Source organism: Ascaphus truei, chromosome 17, assembly GCF_040206685.1.
Source record: "Ascaphus truei isolate aAscTru1 chromosome 17, aAscTru1.hap1, whole genome shotgun sequence".
In the NCBI taxonomy this organism is placed as follows: Eukaryota; Metazoa; Chordata; class Amphibia; order Anura; family Ascaphidae; genus Ascaphus; species Ascaphus truei.
The window spans coordinates 20,332,288-20,350,630 of record NC_134499.1 but is presented as its reverse complement, the minus strand read 5'-3'; the positions used below and the strand labels follow the sequence as shown (position 1 = coordinate 20,350,630).

Below are 18,343 nucleotides of genomic sequence, written 5' to 3'. Positions count from 1 at the left end.
AAAAGGAGGTTAGACCGCCACATATGGGATAAAGGAGGCTAGACCTCCACATATGGATAAAAGGAGGCTGACCTCCACATATGGGATAAAGGAGGCTAGACCTCCACATATGGATAAAAGGAGGCTAGACCTCCACATATGGATAAAAGGAGGCTAGACCTCCACATATGGATAAAAGGAGGCTAGACCTCCACATATGGATAAAAGGAGGCTGACCTCCACATATGGGATAAAGGAGGCTAGACCTCCACATATGGATAAAAGGAGGCTAGACCTCCACATATGGATAAAAGGAGGCTAGGCCTCCACATATGGATAAAGGGAGGCTAGACCTCCCCAGCCTTTGTGACAAAGATGGGAGTTTTGGGACATTCCTCGACAGCCTATAATGTATTTTTAAGGTATTTCTCCTTTAACCGAAAGCCATGCCTCAACTCTGGCACCCTAAACGCTACACCTTGCCTCCAGCCAGACAAGTTACCCACTGCACCACACCTCAATCCAAAAGCACCTTAACCCCTGCACCATATTTCCATCCAAACACCTTAACCACTACACCGTATCTCCACACGCCAACAACTACACCGCATTTCCCCCCAGACGTCTTAACGGCTACCATAGTCACCCAGGACCCCTCCCCCTCACCTGCATTGGGGACTTGGCATAGTTGTGGTTATCCAGGAAGGCTGGGAGGCGGGTGTGGGGGAGGGCGGTGCCTCCATTCTGCGGCAGGGCAGTAGGTTTATTGTGCGCAGTGAGCGCGGAGCCTCGGAGGACAGACCCCGCCGCCTCCCCTCCCAAATCTGTAGGAAAGAAACCAGAACTAAGACCGTGTGTGCGTGCACATGCGTGTATGTGAGTGTGCGCATGTCTATATATTAGTGCATGTATGTGTGTGTTTGTACGTTAGTGTGTGTGCATATGTATTTATATGCAATAGATCTGTTTTTGTGGTATTATAAGAATGTTTGAAACATTTTAATGTATATTTATATTTATACTACGGTCTCATTAATTATTTAAAATATAAGTACAGCAAAATCATACATTTCTGCCTATACTAAAATAAGGACATTTTAAAAGAATCTAATTTTATTTGTGTTTTGGGAACAATATTCATTCAAATCAAGTTGTTCTCCGTACATAATGTTGACGCTGTAAACAAAATTTTAAAAAGTCAAAGTTGGCGGGGCTCCAGTGTGCCGGGGGAACAGGTTGGGGAGGTTCCCGTGTGCCGGGGGAACAGGTTGGGGAGGTTCCAGTGTGACGGGGGAACAGGTTGGGGAGGTTCCCGTGTGACGGGGGAACAGGTTGGGGAGGTTCCCGTGTGACGGGGGAACAGGTTGGGGAGGTTCCCGTGTGCCGGGGGAACAGGTTGGGGAGGTTCCTGTGTGCCGGGGGAACAGGTTGGGGAGGTTCCCGTGTGACGGGGGAACAGGTTGGGGAGGTTCCTGTGTGCCGGGGGAACAGGTTGGGGAGGTTCCCGTGTGACGGGGGAACAGGTTGGGGAGGTTCCTGTGTGCCGGGGGAACAGGTTGGGGAGGCTCCAGTGTGACGGGGGAACAGGTTGGGGAGGTTCCCGTGTGCCGGGGGAACAGGTTGGGGAGGTTCCTGTGTGCCGGGGGAACAGGTTGGGGAGGCTCCAGTGTGACGGGGGAACAGGTTGGGGAGGTTCCTGTGTGCCGGGGGAACAGGTTGGGGAGGTTCCCGTGTGCCGGGGGAACAGGTTGGGGAGGTTCCCGTGTGCCGGGGGAACAGGTTGGGGAGGCTCCAGTGTGCCGGGGGAACAGGTTGGGGAGGCTCCAGTGTGACGGGGGAACAGGTTGGGGAGGTTCCCGTGTGCCGGGGGAACAGGTTGGGGAGGTTCCTGTGTGCCGGGGGAACAGGTTGGGGAGGCTCCAGTGTGCCGGGGGAACAGGTTGGGGAGGTTCCCGTGTGACGTGGGAACAGGTTGGGGAGGTTCCTGTGTGCCGGGGGAACAGGTTGGGGAGGCTCCAGTGTGACGGGGGAACAGGTTGGGGAGGTTCCCGTGTGACGGGGGAACAGGTTGGGGAGGTTCCTGTGTGCCGGGGGAACAGGTTGGGGAGGTTCCTGTGTGCCGGGGGAACAGGTTGGGGAGGTTCCAGTGTGCCGGGGGAACAGGTTGGGGAGGCTCCAGTGTGACGGGGGAACAGGTTGGGGAGGCTCCAGTGTGACGGGGGAACAGGTTGGGGAGGTTCCCGTGTGACGGGGGAACAGGTTGGGGAGGTTCCCGTGTGACGGGGGAACAGGTTAGAGAGGTTCCTGTGTGACGGGGGAACAGGTTGGGGAGGTTCCCGTGTGACGGGGGAACAGGTTGGGGAGGTTCCCGTGTGACGGGGGAACAGGTTGGGGAGGTTCCCGTGTGACGGGGGAACAGGTTGGGGAGGTTCCCGTGTGACGGGGGAACAGGTTAGGGAGGTTCCCGTGTGACGGGGGAACAGGTTGGGGAGGTTCCCGTGTGACGGGGGAACAGGTTAGGGAGGTTCCAGTGTGACGGGGGAACAGGTTAGGGAGGTTCCCATGTGACGGGGGAACAGGTTGGGGAGGTTCCCGTGTGCCGGGGGAACAAGTTAGGGAGGTTCCCGTGTGACGGGGGAACAGGTTGGGGAGGTTCCCGTGTGACGGGGGAACAGGTTGGGGAGGTTCCCGTGTGACGGGGGAACAGGTTGGGGAGGTTCCCGTATAACGGGGGAACAGGTTGGGGAGGTTCCCGTGTGACTGGGGAACAGGTTGGGGAGGTTCCCGTGTGATGAAGTAACAGGTTGGGGAGTATGTGGGCGGGCGCATGTACACATGGGAGTATGTGGGCGGGCGCATGTACACATGGGAGTATGTGGGCGGGCGCATGTATACATGGGAGTATGTGGGCGGGCGCATGTATACATGGGAGTATGTGCGCGGGCGCATGTACACATGGGAGTATGTGGGCGGGCGCATGTACACATGGGAGTATGTGGGCGGGCGCATGTACACATGGGAGTATGTGGGCGGGCGCATGTACACATGGGAGTATGTGGGCGGGCGCATGTACACATGGGAGTATGTGGGCGGGCGCATGTATACATGGGAGTATGTGCGCGGGCGCATGTATACATGGGAGTATGTGGGCGGGCGCATGTACACATGGGAGTATGTGGGCGGGCGCATGTACACATGGGAGTATGTGGGCGGGCGCATGTACACATGGGAGTATGTGGGCGGGCGCATGTACACATGGGAGTATGTGGGCGGGCGCATGTATACATGGGAGTATGTGGGCGGGCGCATGTATACATGGGAGTATGTGGGCGGGCGCATGTATACATGGGAGTATGTGCGCGGGCGCATGTATACATGGGAGTATGTGGGCGGGCGCATGTACACATGGGAGTATGTGGGCGGGCGCATGTATACATGGGAGTGTGGCGAAAATGGGGGTAATCAGCGCATTAATAAAGGCAGTGTGCTCGGCTGGTTACCCCAATTTCGTATTGGGGATGAAGAGGTTAATTTTATATGCTGTTCCCCTGTACCATTCTCCCCTCTATGCATTGTTGTCCCCTTTGTGCAGACTTGTCCCTACCTGCAGTGCTGAATAACAGGGGCCGTTCCATTAAGACTGCTAATTTAGGAACGGAGGGAGCCAGCACCCTGATTTTTGGTGTGCAGCCTCAGTGTAACCCCCCAAGAACACATATATTAAAAATATAACTTTGTCATAAGGGAAACATATATTTTTGATGAAGTGCCTTTCTGTTGCAGTTTTAAAATGTACCGGCAGGATGCTATTTTTTTTCTGCCTGCCTTTGTAATGCATTAAGGAACAAATGTTATGCATACCTGTGCCCCCTGTTGGGGAGATGCCGATGCGTCTAGGGGATGAAAGACCCCAGAGTCTTACAGTGTCACTTAATCAGGATGTTTCTGAGTAGCAGATCCTGTTACTCCTCCTAGATATTTCACACCTTGGGACCAAACTCCAGACATTGCGTCCCCAGAAATGAGTGGCCCCTTTTTACTTAGCAGTTCTACCAAGCTGCTTACTGAGCATGCTCAGAGTTACATGGGCTGGCTGTAGGATTTGCCCATGTGACATGGCAGATTCTGATAGGAGGAAGATAATTCCTTGCCAATGGGATGAGGCTAATGTAACACTTCACAGGTCCTTGTCCTTAAAAAGGCCTGTAACCCTCATTCCTGTGTTGTTGTTGTTATTGCTGTTGTTACCTGATTTCTTCATGCGGATAAGATCCAAGTACAGCGGCTACGATTCCAGAACGCAAGGGGTTAAAAACATTGCAACAAGGAAACTTGCCCTGCTTCAGGATTTCGTTAGCCCTGGGGATTCTAGAACGAACTCGAAAAGACTTTGCACTTTCACAGAAGGATTGGGGCTGGCAATTTGTGCCCTTGCAAAAGGACTACATTTTAAAAGACAATCTTCTGGTGCTTTGCACCTTTCTGGACATTATACCCTGTTCCTATACCCGTAAGTGTAATTATTAAGTGTATTCTGCCGTTGTCGTGTGTTTGCCTATCAAGGGAATAAATCTCAGTTTATTTCGCTCAACCTGTTCTGCTCAATCAGGATCCACGAAATATAAATGTGTTATTAAGTGCGTCTCCCGTCACAGGGAGTATGTGGGCGGGCGCATGTATACATGGGAGTATGTGAGCGGGCGCATGTATACATGGGTGTATGTGGGCGGGCGCATGAATACATGGGAGTATGTGGGCGGGCGCATGTATACATGGGAGTATGTGGGCGGGCGCATGAATACATGGGAGTATGTGGGAGGGCGCATGTATACATGGGAGTATGTGGGCGGGCGCATGTATACATGGGAGTATGTGGGCGGGCGCATGTATACATGGTGCGTGGGGGGTGAGTATATATTTGCGCATGTACTGTATATGTGTGTTTACGTTTGTGTAACAAGTGCAAAGTGTGTGCAATCGTCTGCTTGTGCACATACGTGTGTGCGTATGCACACCCCTTACCTGTGAGGCTCCGCTGGACAGCGGAGTGAGTGCGGGGGCTCTCCTGGCACAGGGGGGGCTTCAGGACACAGGTCTTTGTCTCTTCGAGAGGCTGCGAGTCTGGAGGCTTTGGGGGCTGAATAAGCTCCGGCTGAGTCACTCGGATAAGCTGCAGGCAGCAAAAGCACTCAGGAGGATTTAGTGTGAGGGAAGGCGTGAGAGAGGTAGGGGAGAGGTGTGGGGACATGTTTGGGAATGGTAGAGTGTGTGGGGCATAAGAGGGATGGTGTGTGGAGGGGAAAGGGGGTGAGAGCAGGGGTTAGGGGCGATGTGTTGGGGACCGTGTGTGGAGTAGGTTGGCGGCGTGGTGGGCGGTGGTTGGGGGCGGGATGTGGCGGGGTCGGGGGCGGGGTGTGGCTGGGATTGGGGGCGGTGCGTGGCTGGGATTGGGGGCGGTGTGTGGTTGGGGGCGGTGTGTGGCGGGGGTACCTGCTGTAATGCCTCCAGCACCGTCTGTCTGTTCATCTTCAGAACGTGTAGTTTGCTCTCAAATTTCAGCCTCCGATCCGGCACGGCGGCCATCAGGTTAAACCTAATGTCGTGATACGGCTCCCTACACACACACACAACACCCGCCAGTCACATACATTGATTTACACGGCCGCCCCTTGCCCCCACACAACACGATCCAGTCACATGCAGTTATGTACCCGCCCGGTGCCCGCTGACCTCTCGCCCTTGTTCTCACCCTGCTGTGGCCAGCCCAATTCTCTCCATGATAACTCTCCGAGCTTTGTCGGTCCATTCTTCGTCCTCAGCCCAGGGACCTGGGGACGAGGTTTGTCAGTGAGGAACGTAGATACATTGTATCAGATCACACACTGGCAGGATGTCCATCTTTGGATAATGGATCTTCTTGGTTACCTATTACACCCGATAAAAGGTGTACTACCCCTTCCCCCTCCCTGTATAAGGAGGGCAGGGGGGTGCCTCCCCCATATAAGGGGAGAGGGAAGTCTCCTCTGTAGCAGGGATCTCACCATGATCGATGGGATAAACCTTCAACCCATCCAGCTCGAAAAGCCGACCCTTGATAGGAACGTAACTGACAAAGTGAAAAGCCTCCATGGTGCGAACAGCGCTGATCCCATTCTGCTTCTCGGGGACGTGGCGCGGCTCTGGCCTGGAGGGGCGAGAGAGAGGAGGGGGAGAGGAGGGTGAAAGGTGGAGGCCAGGGCTGCCTGCTCCGTGTCAGGAAGGGAGAGAATCGGGGAAGTTGAGAGGGTAGCGAGACAGTCAGAAGGGGTTGGTGGAACTTGTCTGCAATGCCCGCTCTGTGTGCGCGAAGGTGAAGCTCGGGATGCCCGCTGTGAGTGTGTGTGTGTGTGTGTAGGTGGCTGGGGATGCCCGCTGTGAGTGTGTGTGTAGGAGGCTGGGGATGCCTGCTGTGAGTGTATGTGTGTGTGTGTGTGTGTGTGTGTGTGTGTAGGAGGCTGGGGATGCCCGCTGTGAGTGTGTGTGTAGGAGGCTGGGGATGCCCGCTGTGAGTGTGTGTGTAGGAGGCTGGGGATGCCCGCTGTGAGTGTGTGTGTGTGTAGGAGGCTGGGGATGCCTGCTGTGAGTGTATGTGTGTGTAGGAGGCTGGGGATGCCTGCTGTGAGTGTGTGTGTGTGTGTGTGTGTGTGTGTGTGTGTGTGTAGGAGGCTGGGGATGCCTGCTGTGAGTGTGTGTGTGTGTGTGTAGGAGGCTGGGGATGCCCGCTGTGAGTGTGTGTGTGTGTGTAGGAGGCTGGGGATGCCCGCTGTGAGTGTGTGTGTGTGTGTAGGAGGCTGGGGATGCCCGCTGTGAGTGTGTGTGTGTGTGTGTAGGAGGCTGGGGATGCCCGCTGTGAGTGTGTGTGTGTGTGTGTGTAGGAGGCTGGGGATGCCCGCTGTGAGTGTGTGTGTGTGTGTAGGAGGCTGGGGATGCCCGCTGTGAGTGTGTGTGTGTGTGTGTAGGAGGCTGGGGATGCCTGCTGTGTGTGTGTGGCACCTACCTGGCATGGCTGTTGTGAGCTTTTGCCAACTCCGGAGCATTTCCAATTGCGTAACCTTTACTCTGAGAGAACAGAAATCAGTAACGCCCCTCCCTTGCCCCCTCAGAACCACCCCTCCCCAGTACCGCCCCATCCCAGTACCTGCCCCATCAGTACACCCCCTCCCCAGTACCTGCCCCCTCAGTAATGCCCCTCCCCTGTATCCCCTGTACCTCTGGGCTGAAGCCCTTGGTGAAGTCCTTGATGCGGCTCAGAGTTGGGCCAAGGTGAACTCCACTACAGTTCAGCAAGACGCTCAGGAGGGCATGAGTAGCACAAGAGTTAGGGATCAGCTGAGGGTGAGAGAGAGGGGGCAGAGAGAGACACAAGGGGGGAAGAGAGAGAGGGGTAGAGAGACGCGAGGGGGGCGGTGAGAGAGAGACGTGAGGGGGGGAGGGCGGGAGAGAGAGACGTGCGGGGGGAGGGCGGGAGAGAGAGACGTGAAGGGGAGGGCGGGAGAGAGACACGTGAAGGGGGAGAGTGGGAGAGAGAGAGAGAGTGGGGAGAGTGGGAGAGAGAGGGGGGAGAGTAGGAGAGAGAGAGAGACGGGAGGGGGAGAGACGGGAGGGGGGAGAGTGGGAGGGGGGAGGGTGGGAGAGAGAGAGAGAGACGCGAGGGGGGGAGGGTGGGAGAGAGAGAGACGCGAGGGGGGGAGAGAGAGAGAGAGAGACGCGATTAGAGAGAGAGAGAGAGAGACGCGAGGGGGGGAGGGTGGGAGAGAGAGAGAGAGACGCGAGGGGGGGAGGGTGGGAGAGAGAGAGAGAGAGAGAGAGAGACGCGAGGGGGGAGGGTGGGAGAGAGAGAGACACGAGGGGGGGAGGGGGGGTGGGAGAGAGAGAGACACGAGGGGGGGTGGGGGGGTGGGAGAGAGAGAGACACGAGGGGGGGAGGGGGGGAGAGAGAGACGCGAGGGGGGAGGGGGGGAGAGAGAGAGAGAGACGCGAGGGGGGGAGAGAGAGACGCGAGGGGGGGAGGGTGGGAGAGAGAGAGAGAGACGCGAGGGGGGGAGGGTGGGAGAGAGAGAGAGAGACGCGAGGGGGGGAGGGTGGGAGAGAGAGAGAGAGCGACGCGAGGGGGGAGGGTGGGAGAGAGAGAGACACGAGGGGGGGAGGGGGGGTGGGAGAGAGAGAGACACGAGGGGGGGAGGGGGGGTGGGAGAGAGAGAGACACGAGGGGGGGAGGGGGGGAGAGAGAGAGACGCGAGGGGGGGGGGGTGGGAGAGAGAGAGACACGAGGGGGGGAGGGGGGGAGAGAGAGAGACGCGAGGGGGGGGGGGGGAGAGAGAGAGACACGAGGGGGGAGAGAGAGAGACACGAGGGGGGGAGAGAGAGAGACACGAGGGGGGGAGAGACACGAGGGGGGAGAGACACGAGGGGGGGAGAGACACGAGGGGGGGAGAGACACGAGGGGGGGAGAGACACGAGGGGGGGAGAGACACGAGGGGGGGAGAGACACGAGGGGGGGAGAGACACGAGGGGGGGAGAGACACGAGGGGGGGAGAGAGAGCGAGACACGAGGGGGGGGGGAGAGACACGAGGGGGGGGGAGAGAGACACGAGGGGGGGGGAGAGAGACACGAGGGGGGGAGAGAGAGAGACACGAGGGGGGGAGAGAGAGACGAGGGGGGGAGAGAAACACGAGGGGGGGAGAGAGAGAGACGAGGGGGGGAGAGAGAGAGACGAGGGGGGGAGAGAGAGAGACGAGGGGGGGAGAGAGAGAGACGAGGGGGGGAGAGAGAGAGACGAGGGGGGGAGAGAGAGAGACGAGGGGGGGAGAGAGAGAGACGAGGGGGGGAGAGAGAGAGACGAGGGGGGGAGAGAGAGAGACGAGGGGGGGAGAGAGAGAGACGAGGGGGGGGAGAGACACGAGGGGGGGAGAGAGAGACACGAGGGGGGAGAGAGAGACACGAGGGGGGGAGAGAGAGAGACACGAGGGGGGGAGAGAGAGAGACACGAGGGGGGGAGAGAGAGAGACACGAGGGGGGGAGAGAGAGAGACACGAGGGGGGGAGAGAGAGCAACATGAGTGTGGCCCCTGACGGTTGCGGGAGTGTGGCCCCTGACGGTTGCGGGAGTGTGGCCCCTGACGGTTGCGGGAGTGTGGCCCCTGACGGTTGCGGGAGTGTGGCCCCTGACGGTTGCGGGAGTGTGGCCCCTGACGGTTGCGGGAGTGTGGCCCCTGACGGTTGCGGGAGTGTGGCCCCTGACGGTTGCGGGAGTGTGGCCCCTGACGGTTGCGGGAGTGTGGCCCCTGACGGTTGCGGGAGTGTGGCCCCATTCCCTACAACCCCTAGTACCTGGTGAGCAAAGAACATGTTATTGACGACCTCGTCCTCCATGACAGAAGTGTCGTCCAGCAGCGTGGAGACTTTCCTGCGGGATCTGCGTTCCTCGATCCATTTAAAGAGGAAGATGAAGCCGTAGACCGGCCTAGGGGGCGGGAGAGAGAGGGGGGGGGGCGACGAGAGGGGAGGGGGGGGGCGAGACGAGAGAGGAGGGGGGGGCGAGACGAGAGGGGAGGGGGTGGCGAGACGAGAGGGGAGGGGGGGGCGAGACGAGAGGGGAGAGGGGGGGCGAAACGAGAGGGGAGGAGGGATGGGCGAGACGAGAGGGGAGGAGGGATGGGCGAGACGAGAGGGGAGGAGGGATGGGCGAGACGAGAGGGGAGGGCGAGACAAGAGGGGAGGGGGGGGCGAGACGAGAGGGGAGGAGGGATGGGCGAGACGAGAGGGGAGGAGGGACGGGCGAGACGAGAGGGGAGGAGGGACGGGCGAGACGAGAGGGGAGGAGGGACGGGCGAGACGAGAGGCGAGGGGGGGGGCGAGACGAGAGGGGAGGGATGGGCGAGACGAGAGGGGAGGGGGGGCGAGACGAGAGGGGAGGGGGGGCGAGACAAGAGAGGGGGAGCGAGACAAGAGAGGGGGAGCGAGACGAGAGGGCGAGAGAGAGGGGAGAGGGGGCGAGTCGAAGAGAGGGGAGGGGTGGCGAAGAAAGGGGAGGTGGGGCGAGTCGAGGAGAGGGCGAGTCGAAGAGAGGGGAGGGAGGGCGAGTCGAAGAGAGGGGAGGGGTGGCGAGTCGAAGAGAGGGGAGGGTGGGCGAGTCGAAGAGAGGGGAGGGGGGGCGAGTCGAAGAGAGGGGTGGCGAGTCGAAGAGAGGGGGGGGCGAGTCGAAGGGGGGCGAGTCGAAGAGAGGGGAGGGGGGGGCGGGTCGAGGGGAGGGGGAGCGGGTCGAGGGGAAGGGGGCGGGTCAAGGGGAGGGGGGCGGGTAGAGGGGAGGCGAGTCGAGGGGGAGGCGAGTCGAGGGAGGGGCGAGTCGAGGGGGGGACGAGTCGAGGGGAGGGGGGGCGAGTCGAGGGGAGGGGGGGGCGAGTCGAAGAAAGAGGGGGGGGGAGAGTCGAAGAGAGGGGAGGGGGGAGAGTCGAAAAGAGGGGAGGGCGGGACGAGTCGAAGAGAGGGCGGGACGAGTCGAAGAGAGGGCGGGACGAGTCGAAGAGAGGGCGGGACGAGTCGAAGAGAGGGCGGGACGAGTCGAAGAGAGGGCGGGACGAGTCGAAGAGAGGGCGGGACGAGTCGAAGAGAGGGCGGGACGAGTCGAAGAGAGGGCGGGACGAGTCGAAGAGAGGGCGGGACGAGTCGAAGAGAGGGCGGGACGAGTCGAAGAGAGGGCGGGACGAGTCGAAGAGAGGGCGGGACGAGTCGAAGAGAGGGCGGGACGAGTCGAAGAGAGGGCGGGACGAGTCGAAGAGAGGGGGGGACGAGTCGAAGAGAGGGGGGGACGAGTCGAAGAGAGGGGGGGACGAGTCGAAGAGAGGGGGGGACGAGTCGAAGAGAGGGGGGGACGAGTCGAAGAGAGGGGGGGACGAGTCGAAGAGAGGGGGGACGAGTCGAAGAGAGGGGGGGACGAGTCGAAGAGAGGGGGGGACGAGTCGAAGAGAGGGGGGGACGAGTCGAAGAGAGGGGGGGACGAGTCGAAGAGAGGGGGGGACGAGTCAAAGAGAGGGGGGGACGAGTCAAAGAGAGGGGGGGACGAGTCGAAGAGGGGGGGACGAGAAAAGAGGGGGGGACGAGAAAAGAGGGGGGGGACGAGAAAAGAGGGGGGGACGAGAAAAGAGGGGGACGACGAGAAAAGAGGGGGACGACGAGAAAAGAGGGGGACGACGAGAAAAGAGGGGGACGACGAGAAAAGAGGGGGACGACGAGAAAAGGGGGGGGCGAGAAAAGAGGGGGGGACGAGAAAAGAGGGGGGGACGAGAAAAGAGGGGGGGAGAAAGAGGGGGGGACGAGAAAAGAGGGGGGACGAGAAAAGAGGGGGGGACGAGAAAAGAGGGGGGGACGAGAAAAGAGGGGGGGACGAGAAAAGAGGGGGGGACGAGAAAAGAGGGGGGGGTGAGACAAGCCCAATGAGAGTGATACAAGAAGCCCCCCCCCTCCTCCACCCCACGTCTCCCTCAGAGGTTTCGCCCCTCTTTCCACATACCCCGGGCACTTGCTCTGCAAGTCATAGATTTCCTCCACCTGTACGCCTTTAACACCTGCAGGAGAGATGGGTCTGAGATTCACTAATATCCCCAAACCCTGTGCACGCACACGTGCACACACACACACACACACACACACACACTCCGGACATACCCAAAGCCCCCCCCCCCCACCCTCTCCCACACGTTGGACATACACAACGCCCCACCCCTCCTCCCATACACTCCGGACATCCCCCCTACACATCCCCTCCTGCCCCACACAACAGACATTGACACACACACGACCCCCTCCTCCCTCACTGGTCTCTTCAATACTCCCAGCGTGGCACTCACCAAAGTCTTCTACTAGCAGAGTGAAGAGCCCTGAGGGAGGAAGAGATGGGGGGGGAGGGAGAGGAGGAGAGGGGGAGAGATGGGAAAGGAGGGAAAGAAAACAGGGACAATGTCACACAGGAATGCATATAAACTAATGACAGATGTATATGTACAGTAGATGTCTGGGTACACACACACACACAAACATATCCACTGGTTTGAAGAATGGGCACAACATCATTAGGTGGGGAAAAATTGTGCATTATATTCCAAAAGGAAATGAACGTGTCAGTTCGCTAAGGGACCTTCACCTGATGCTGTGTCCATTCTTCAAACCAGTGGTTTGGGTGATGTATACTGGTTTATCTGGCCTGTTATGATACCTGCACGCGCCATGATTACTTTATTTGCCTATTTAGTTATAAAATACCAGGAAGTAATACATTGAGAGTTACCTCTCGTTTTCAAGTATGTCCTGGGCACAGAGGTTTGATGACAAATACATGGGTATATTAGATGAACAGGGTATCATTATGTATAAAGACATTGCATGCACAGTTAAAGATAATATGTTATAGACGTATGCAACAGTTACAGACCAGATTAAAATGTGAGACCGCTTTAGTTTTTAAAGAACTTAGACTGGTGGCGGCTGTGAGACTCCGGTAGATTGTTCCAGTTTGGGGTGCACGGTAAGAGAAGGAGGAGCGGCCGGATACTTTGTTGAACCGTGGGACCATGGACAGTCCCTTGGAGTCAGATCTCAGATGATAGGTGCTGCGTGTGGTAGGGGTGAGGAGCTTGTTCAGATAGGCGGGTAGCTTTCCCATGAAGTATTCGAAGGCAAGACAGGAAAGATGAACTTTATGCCTAGACTCAAGTGATGGCCAATCTAGTTATTTGAGCATTTCGCAGTGATGTGTGTTGTTGGAGGACAAAGCGGCATATCGAACTGTAGAGGGTGTCTAGTTTGCCAAGGTGAGTTTGGGGTGCTATGCCCCATACTATGTCACCATACTGTATAGTTGGTATTAGCATCTGCTGTGCTATACCAGGGGAGCACAAACTTTTTTCCCTGTGCCCCCATGCCGGCAGATCCCCTCTCTCCACGCCCCCCTCCCCCTTACCTTTGCCCCGGCAGCGGCATAATGACGTCACGTTGCGTTATTTGATGTCGTGTTGCCATGGCGACGTGTGTAAGAAGCCGCCAGAGTAAAGGTAAATGAGGTTTACAGGAGGCCTTCGCCGCTCCCTCGGCACTTAATTTAAGTGCCTTCAGGAAGCGCGTGGGGTCTCTGTAAACCTTGCAGATAATCTCGTGCCTCCCCTGGGGGACGCGTCCCCAGTTTGCGCACCGCTGGTCTGTACATGTGTGTGTGTGTATGTATGTTTGTATACACACACACACACTCGGGTCACTCAGCTCTAACCTGTGTGCATATAATAGTGTGTGTATACACACACACACACAATCACTCTCCAGCTGTAACCTATGTATATAGTAGTATACAGTTGGTCCCCGCTAACCATCGTTTCATTTTACGATGAACAGATTATCCAACGGATCACAATGTATTCCGTGGAACGCATTATCCAACGTCGGAACGGATTATCCGCCACTCATTAACATGGGATTCGCATTCCGACATTTTCACTATCCGCCGACAGTTTGCGAAACGAATTCTGTCGGATAACAGAGGGCCATGCACACACACGGGGTCACTCTCCAGCTCTAACGTGTGTGAGAATATATTTCTTTATTCATATGAAGTCCTCTCTCTGCATTTCATACATCCAGTTTAACAGTATAATCATCTATCTATATTTTATTCATTGGCGCTGCAATTTTCTTTTGCGTATATATATATATATATATATACACACACACACACACACACACACACACACACACACACACACATACATAGTGTGTATATATTCCCAGGTCACTCTCCAGCTCTAACCTGTGTGTGTGTATATAATAGTGTACAGTGTGTGTGTGTAATATATATATATATATATATATATATATATATATATATATATATATATATATATATATATGCACACACATACATACATAGCCGGGTTACTCTCCAGCTCTAACCTGTGTGCGTATAGTAGTATATATACAGTGTGTGCATAGAATAGTATACAGTGTGTGTATAGAATAGTATACAGTGTGTGTGCATAGAATAGTATACAGTGTGTGTATAGAATAGTATACAGTGTGTGTATAGAATAGTATACAGTGTGTGTGCATAGAATAGTATACAGTGTGTGTGCATAGAATAGTATACAGTGTGTGTGCATAGAATAGTATACAGTGTGTGTGCATAGAATAGTATACAGTGTGTGTGTATAGAATAGTATAGTGTGTGTGTATAGAATAGTATACAGTGTGTGTGTATAGAATAGTATAGTGTGTGTGTATAGAATAGTATACAGTTTGTGTGTGTAGAATAGTATACAGTGTGTGTATAGAATCGTATACAGTGTATGTATAGAATAGTATACAGGGTGTATATATACCCGGGTCACTCTCCAGCTCTAACCAGCCTTTATTCATCTTGACGCCTCCTCCATCTCTCACAGCCTGCGGGACTCTGACATCATCACGTGGCGCCGGAAATACAACAGTGTTATGATCCGCATCCTGCGTGTGTCACGTGATTTCCATAGCTTCAGTTCATTCATCAGGAGGGGAAAGCCTGACGCGCCATCTTTCTTGTGGCCAAATCCCCCCTGGGCATGGATTTATGGGCAGGCCCGATACCAGAGCGTGACATCTGCTCGGCCTGTCCCGATGTACATTTCACCAAGTGCTGGCCTGTCCCTATATCAATCACCCAGGATCGATCTGTCCTTATATATATCACCCAGGACCGGCCTGTCCTATTTATCACCCAGGACCGGCCTGTCCTATATATCACCCAGGACCGGCCTGTCCTATTTATCACCCAGGACCGACCTGTCCTTATATATATCACCCAGGACTGGCCTGTCCTTATATATATCACCCAGGATCAGCCTGTCCTTATATATCACCCAGGACTGTCCTGTCCTTATATATATCACCCAGTATCAGCCTGTCCTTATATATCACCCAGGACCTGTCTGTCCCTATATATATATATATATATATATATATATATATATATATATATATATCTCACCCAGGACCAGCATGTCATTATATATATGGTGTATGAGGTTACAATGACCGTGTCACTTGATAAAGCCCACTTTGATGGCTGAAACGTTGTGTGGCTAAATACATTTTCTACTTTGATTACAAATCCGTAGTGCTCTGGATCATCTTCCTTTTACTTTTTGAGGTTACAATGATACATATATTATTAATCAGACTGAGGTGAGTGCTTGAAGCAGCAGATATCCACTGTCTGTCATCACCCGTCTATCTCTAAGGCTGTGTCCATAGAGGGGCAGACCTGAGCGATCAGACTGCCTAAAGGCAGTGATCGCGTCTATACAGCGTGCAGGCGCGTGGAAGTGGGCAGGGGCGCGATGCGCGTGAAATCAGTCAAACCTGATTTCAAAACGGGCTACTCCTTGAGAAAGCGCCACTGACGGCATGAAACGCGTGGGAGGAAGAGCTAGGTTCTCCATGTGGATGTTCACATTTTTTATGTAGCCTAATAAAGTTTTTTTTATTCAATTTTTGGCTGGTGAGTTCCATCGTTTGTTCAGGTCTGGACGTCATACCGATCCTCCTTCACTCTGCTGCTACCCCAGGATTGGACAAGACGTCGACAGAAACGCTGAGCTTCACTGCTAATGTGGCCACGAGGATAAGGGACATGGCGACTGATCGTGAGTAAATAGTACACTCCACGCCATATACAAGCTTCTCTTTGAACTTTTGTGCTTACACTTCAGCTGTATTTTATTTGCAATGCTGCTGATGCACTTTCCCCTGAAGGCTACCCCAGTATCCCTCATATAGTGCCCATTTCTGTCACAGGAGCAAATAAATAATTATATCTTTTGCTGACTGTCATACATGCAGCGCGGCTACTTGAGCTAGCAACCGGCTTATTTTCTATATCTTTGATAAAGCACCCTGCGTGTGAAACGCGTAAGAGTGTCTGTGTCAGTACTTTTTCTTATGTTTTTTTTTTTTTTTTTAAATAATAAATCTTTTTGATCATGATATCTCATCTCCCTTTGTGAGCGAGCAGTGCACCGGCATTTTTTTTCCTGGATTGGAAAACATCTAGCTTCTTGTTCCAGTTTTGAGGTGCACGGTAAGAGAAGGAGGAGCTAGTGGATTCGTTGTTGAACCTTGGAACGATGAACAGTCTTTTGGAGTCCCGATGTCATCTGATAAGCACTGTGTGTGGTAGGGGCGAGAAGCTTGTTCAGAAAGTATTTAAAGACAAGACAGGAAAAATATACTTTGATCCTGGACTCAAGTGATGGCCAATCTAGTGTTTGGCTTTTCGCAGTGATGTGTGATGTAATTATATTGTAGTGCTAAGAGACATATTGAGTTATAGAAGGTGTCTAAGTTTGAAAAGGTGCGTTTGGGGTGCTGTACCATCACTAGTCCTGGATTACGATGAACTAATTGTATAATGCCGATTGGAAGTGTTGCTTGTGAATTTGACCGTGAATTGTGCTCGTGCCCGTACGCTCGCGGGCGCTAGGTTCTTAGCGAGACAGATGAAATTGATTTCCAGGCGCGCTGAAGGGTCACATGACCTTCAGCAATCAATCAGCGAGTCACTGCTCGGCCACGCCCCCCGTTCGCGCTTGGAAAAAAATATGAAGGACAGCCGAGCACTCATGCTTGGAGAGTTGGTGACGTCACCGCTCTCAAGCATGAGCGCGCTCAGCGGCAGCGTGCCCGCAGCCTTCTACTTCTGTGCCCCCCTCCTGTCTGTGGAGAAGAGGGGGCGACCCTACTGACAGATGCTCAGCCCAGTACCCCGGAAGCATCCGGTCCTGCTGATCTTCTGCACATTATCTTGGTACAGGGGGATACCTTTCATGTGGCCACCATTGGCCCTAACTCCCCTGCCCCCCAACCCCCACCTGATACTTGTGCCAGCAGAAGGGAGCACTACATGCCAGCGACCACATCGTCTCCCACGCAGCCGATGAAGCTTCTGGTTGTTGTGACACCCACGCACCCAGCACTGCTGTGCGTCCCACAGAGAGGGAGCATAATTATTCCCCCCCCCCTAATTGTTTTGGTGGGGCTGGCTGAGGCCCACTCCCCCCGTATCCTTCTTGTGTAGGCGCTGGTTTATCCATACGAGGAGAAGGGTCTTTGTCTGGGAATACAGGTATACATATATACAGCATACACATCGTATACATATATGATGTGGCCCCTTGCTATTGGATCAAATCCTTTGTCCACACACATCTGATTGGTTGGGCTTCAGCCTCAAATTAGATAATAGGGAGAGAATAGTTTGGCAGTTGCCAGGCAGATTTGCTTGGGGACACATTCTAATCAGTGGTAAGATTCAAAGTCCCTGCCCCCCAAGTGAGGATCCCTATAACTTGGACAAAAGATACATGCAGGTCCCAGAGAGGGAATGCAGACATGCCCCAGAGAACTGCATAGATAGGGCTCCAGGATGTCGGTCCTACAAGTGGATCTCAATATACAGAGTATACAGCCCCTGAGAAAGTAGCAGTAACCTGTCTGGAAAGGAGTGTAAGAATAATCTCTACAAAACAGCACAGGGTCTCAGAAAAGGGCCAGAAATAGCAGGATCACCTGGATAGTGCTAAGCAAGCAAAACAAGGGGGACCTAGTCCAATACATGTATTCCTATCAGTAACAAGCACCTCCCAGGAGTGTTACTAGAAGGCACCCAGGGAAGGACTATGTATAGAGAGAAGCCCCTCTAGGCGAGGGGCCGCCATGACCTGGGGGCAAGGCTCTCCCTCACCACTGGGGGGTTTCTGACCGCTCCATCCCGCTGGCGCGAGCAGGGGATGACACGGCCAGGGGGCAGAAAGGGGGGGGAGCCTGGGGGGGGGGGTTTAAAGCACAGCCGGTATCAAGCGCACTCATTCTGCTCCCGGCTGAGACGTTTCCCCCCCCCGCCCCTTATTGATGAAAAGGGTAGCATGTAATCCGTTTTTGGCCACTCGGTTTGGTCAACGAGTAGAGGCAACTGTCTTCATTGTTGACTACTGAGTATATACCTGTGAATTTGGTTAACATTTATCATTGTTATTTTGCAGTATGAAGTGGAAGTACTTTCACAACGGAAATGGACAGGACTGAAGTTCCTGAAGGAGGGGTCAGTTTGACCTGGTTACCTCTGTCGCGGCGGCAGTTGGGGGGTAAGTGCTTGTCCTTGCCAGACGGGGCTCGGGGCTGATAAAGCCCGGGGGTGTGGAGAGTGGACGGGGTGATCTGAATGTGACTTCCGGGAGTCCACTCGCGACCACGGCCGGGTCACGTGGGCCTGGCTGCGGAATTTACGGGGTCAGCGGGTCAAGAACAGTCT

The 18,343-nt window shown here is 54.9% G+C and overlaps 1 protein-coding gene across 1 annotated transcript in view; it reads right to left on the bottom strand.

Annotated features, from left to right (window-relative positions):
* BAP1 (BRCA1 associated deubiquitinase 1) overlaps positions 1 to 14,497 on the bottom strand; it is a 28,887-nt gene extending 14,390 nt beyond the window's left edge. The window contains 11 exon segments of the mRNA XM_075574231.1: positions 646 to 803; positions 5,002 to 5,149; positions 5,470 to 5,593; positions 5,729 to 5,807; positions 6,021 to 6,163; positions 7,016 to 7,077; positions 7,228 to 7,347; positions 9,349 to 9,481; positions 11,528 to 11,582; positions 11,865 to 11,894; positions 14,379 to 14,497. Coding sequence (XP_075430346.1) covers positions 646 to 803; positions 5,002 to 5,149; positions 5,470 to 5,593; positions 5,729 to 5,807; positions 6,021 to 6,163; positions 7,016 to 7,077; positions 7,228 to 7,347; positions 9,349 to 9,481; positions 11,528 to 11,582; positions 11,865 to 11,894; positions 14,379 to 14,415 — 1,089 coding nt within the window. The 5' untranslated portion in view covers positions 14,416 to 14,497.
* Positions 14,498 to 18,343: the final 3,846 nt, after the last annotated feature.